Genomic DNA, 4718 nt, shown 5'->3' with positions numbered 1-4718 from the left:
CACGCTAGTTTACAACATCTCCATTTTCATTCAGACAACAGGCTTTTGACTGTTGTCTGATTCACTTTGTGTAGTAGTGTGTGATAGTACATCAATATCTTTGTGGGGATTAAAGTTTTTATGATGCCGGTCGAGTTGTATATCGTATAAGTGTATAACCAAGGATAGTATACGTACCTTCTCATAATTATGGTGTCTACGACGCCGAAATTCAATAAATTTCAGTCTTACATTATAGATGCATGCTAAGAAGCACCCACTCTGAGTTGTACCACCATTTCAAGGAAGCCTGATTGTTGTCTAACACTACATACATAATATATATATGAAAATTGGGGATTATATTTTTAAAAAGAAGTGTATGTGTCATGTTTAAGGATTCATGGAAGAGAGTCGTCAACTCCACTTAGACCAGCTTACAATATTGCTATGGGTTTTAAGTTCCACAAATGACATAATAGTTGATCCTGTAATGCGAAGTAATTAATGTCATGGAGTTAATTCTGAATTTTGTGAATGTAATAACTACAGGATTTTGTAGCCTTACAGTATAAATTCAAAGGTGTTGCCTCATAAATTTAATCTTAGAGGACTATATAGCAAGAATCAAGTTTTTACTAAGAACAACAGGAATCAAGTACCTGTGTTATACGACAAGCCAACAAACAGCACATTTTCCTTGAACATTTGCACAATTTCATAAAAAAATGCAATGCAGTAATCATTCTATACTGAACCAGATAGTTCACATTGTGACACTTTCAAGAAATTCCAATATCCTTTAGCAGAGTGCCATTTCAAAAATGTAATGGAACTTATATAAGAGCAGTTTATGGAATGCGAGAGGAGATGCATACATACGCTCATTGTTCAATATAATAAGGGAACAGGTCATGAGTCATGACTGCTGATCAGCACAGTTTCAGGAGTTGTACAATCAAAACCATGTCTATTTGCCTATAATATACATAATTGAGAGACGTGACATTTTGCAAGAAAATAAAAGAGAATCAGTCAGGACTTGCTTCAACCTACTTAAGTAGACGCTATTTCAATCTCATACTTTTTCATGATGGGAGTCTTACAAACAATGTTATATCCAGTTATTGTTTGAGAGGAATCCGTGTCGAAGGCACTAGTGCTATATGCTGCCATGATAGGAGTGTCTGGCAAGTGCTGGAATGGATTAATTGAAGGTCTAGGAATATCAATTTCTCCTTCCAACATCTTCACCGCAACACTCATTAAAGGCCTCAACTCGGACCTACACTGAACACACCAAAAGCGTTGCTCAAGGCGTAGACGGCGCAAAAGGCGTGAAAAGCGAAAGCCTAGAAAACTTTTTTTTTTTTTCAATTTCTCATAGACTTGTTGTATCTTCAAATTCTCCCAATTTCTCAACCGAGTCTAGACCAGATGCGAAATGCTTTTGTTGTGACTATTGTTTAGGGATCTCCAAGTAATCAACTATGATTTATAGCTTCTCTTTGTTAGAATTCCCAAGAACTGTTACCTTAAACTCTGATGTTTCATGAAAATGGCCCATAGCTGCTATTATACTTCTGTTTGTCAAGCTTCTCTTTGTCAAACTTCTGTTCCATGACTTCAAAACTCATGGTCTTGAGTTGTTCTAAGAAAACAACTTCTGGTGGGGTTCACGACTTGGAGTATATACTGTGGTGATGAACAGATGGGAGAGGAAAGCTCGGGTCTTGAAACTAACGTACAGGGATGGGAACATAATGAGAAGCAGCAAGAAGCAAGATGGAGCATAGGTCTCTCCTTCACAAAATGAATCCTGGTTTATTATGAATTATTATGAGTTCTGTTAAACCAAAGTCCTTATCTTTATCTTCTGATGATAAGGACTATTCTTCAAATTGAATCCACAGTATAAAAGTTTTAGTTTTCTTCTTTATCTTATACAGCTATATATTCTAGTTTTTATCTTCTACTCGTATACAACTATATATCTCATAAATATAACTAATCATATAATTATATACACCATTCTCAATAAATAATAACCAATTAATCATCACAAACCTTTCATTAATGATAATGAATAAGTATTTTCTCTATTATTAGTGTGCTATATATATAAATATATGTATAAACCTTTTATATCGTAAGGCTTACGCCTTATGCCTCAAGGCTTACGCCTTGGTGAGGCTCTCCCGAAAACGCCTCAGGTACGCCTCCGCGTTTTAAAACATTGCTCTCTACTGCCTCTCTATCTTTTTCCTCTATACCACATACTACCATTAGTTGTCCTAGTTCACCAGCTTCAAACTTCTTCCATCCCCACCTTGGAAACCAGTCTTGGCTCTCTGGAAGATTAAGGTCAAGGTTTCTTCTTCTACCTATAATCTCGAATAACAGCATTAATCTAAAGATGTACATGTACACATCACATTTGTGGGTTATAGGAAGCCCCAGCCAAAGTTCTGGTGCAGCATAACCAGGAGTTCCCCTCCCACCTGTCATTGATATATGAGTATTGTCCCTGTTGCACAGCTTGGCCAAACCGAAATCAGCAACTTTAGGGAAGAAATTCACATCTAAAAGAATATTTCCAGGTTTTATATCGTAGTGGACTATTCGCTGCTGGCATTCTTCGTGCAAGTAAGCAATCCCTCTAGCTGTCCCAACTGCAATTTCATGAAGCTTTTCGAATCTTAAAATCTTGTTTCCATGGAAAAGAAACTTGTCAAGCGAACCATTTGACATATACTCATAAACAAGCGCTCTGAGGTGTCTCTCAAAGCAGAAACCATGGAGACGAACCAAGTTGACATGATGAATCCTGCCAAGTGTACTAACTTCCGCCATGAATTGCTCATCAATTCTCTTGTCCGAGGTACCACTTAGAGCCTTCACTGCCACAAGTGTTCCATTACTAGATTCACCTTTATAAACTGAACCAAACCCTCCTGAACCCAACAAGTTGGTGAAGTTATCAGTTGCAATCCGAAGTTGTAGAGAAGTAAACCTGACGGGCTTCTCTCTTTCCATATCATTTAGAAAATTGTCCATTGTGAGTGTCGGATCATCAGAGCTGCTACCCTTTCTGATTACGTCGTTTCCTCCATACTACAACTATGATAGCAATCACACAGACAACTACTGCAAAATGTAACAAAACAATGAAAACCCATTAGCTTTTCTATACCTTTTAAATAACGTACGATTAATTAACAAGTAACTATATATTAGAAGGCAGAAAGAGAAAAAGACAGCACACCTAATGCTAGTCCATGGTAACTCTCCAACACAACGGCAACGAAAGCGGCAACGGCCACGGCAACGGCAGTGTAATTTCTCGACATTAATCAGGAGATAGATAACCAGTATAAATAGTATTCAATAAAGTTGCAGATATACAAAGAGTCGCAAAATTTAGATTTAGATTACACAAGACCTAGACTGTGTCTATTTAAAGAAGATGAAAAACAAGGCATGAGGAGTATTAGAGAGCTAGAAGAAGAGTGGACTATACGTTTATTTGACCACTGGAAGTCATGCATGTTAATTAGTATTTGACTTTTTGGTTTCGATGATTCCACGAACTCGCGAAGACTTATCGAAAATTCTTCCACCCACGCAGGTGGGTGGTCATCCCGTGTGCTGTCAAGAGATCTGGCGCTCCTTACGCGACTAGCCAATGTAGGCCATTGGATCCGTCGTTAGCTAATAGACGGAGACACGGTCACGGTTTCAAATAAAAAACTCTTCGATCAATGAGGTAAAAAACCAATGGATGGGTAAATGTAAATCTCTGTTTCTTCTTCCTTGTTTACGAAGAGGTCCTCTTCATTTTTTGGGCGAATCCTCCTCCACAATCGCTACGCTGGCCGCAAGGCCTTCATCGTCGAGGTCGTCGACTGCTGTGCCTCATCTACGAAATCGAGAAGTAGCCGAACAAGAAACAGATAGTGTTTGATTTAGAATATATGGGTTTAATGGGTTTAGGAACTAAATTTCGATCGTGTTAATTGATAGGGAAGTCGACATATAATCACCATTGCCGCCTGGAAACCTAACCAAAAATTTCTTGCGCAGCCAAGCAATTTAGCGTTTCACTGGACACTGGTCTTCTGCTTGATGTGAATTTTTATGGCGTGGAAAAATGGAAATCGAGTCACAAACTCACAATTGCTTTGTGCTCTAGACTTTAAATCTCTAGACTAAAATTGCGGAATCTGGAGAAGGAAGAAGAAGAATCAGCCCTCAGAACGAATTAAAGTTAATAAAGCAAAGTCAATAGAGAAAAGTCTTGGTTTTGGTGCGGTGGCTAATGCATGATGCGTTGGGGTGGCAACTCAAGTTCGAGCCACCTCATTCCCTTTTTGTTTTCACTTTGTCTTTATTTTTTATTTTTTTTTGTTCAATTGATACTAAACTGAATTTATTATCTAAAAATATGGTTGGCAATTGGTTTTTTTTTTTCAATTTATAATAAACTGAATTGATTATCTCAAATATGGTGGCAATTAGTGACCTAAAAATTAAATTGAATAAAATTTGAAAAAAAAATAAATAGGGTTTACGATTTACAATTGACCACATAGATTAAGACTCAAATTAAGACGAATATAGTTGAAATTTTGATCATAACCGTTTCTTCATGTCATGAAAACATCCAACTATTGAATTTCATGAATTCTATTTCCTCCACCTTGTTGGTTATGAGATGTATATTTTTCCATATAACTAAT

At 37.2% G+C, this 4718-nt stretch overlaps 1 protein-coding gene across 1 annotated transcript; it reads right to left on the bottom strand.

Annotated features, from left to right (window-relative positions):
* Positions 1–2142: 2142 nt before the first annotated feature.
* On the bottom strand, positions 2143–3212 carry LOC112197244 (G-type lectin S-receptor-like serine/threonine-protein kinase At5g24080). The gene has a single exon (XM_024337864.2). It carries the CDS (start codon positions 3034–3036, stop codon positions 2143–2145), a length of 894 nt encoding a protein of 297 aa, XP_024193632.1. The 5' UTR covers positions 3037–3212.
* Between the last annotated feature and the right edge of the window lie 1506 nt (positions 3213–4718).

The sequence above is a fragment of the Rosa chinensis genome, chromosome 4, assembly GCF_002994745.2.
Source record: "Rosa chinensis cultivar Old Blush chromosome 4, RchiOBHm-V2, whole genome shotgun sequence".
NCBI classification, from domain to species: Eukaryota; Viridiplantae; Streptophyta; class Magnoliopsida; order Rosales; family Rosaceae; genus Rosa; species Rosa chinensis.
This window is presented reverse-complemented; position numbering and strand designations above follow the sequence as displayed.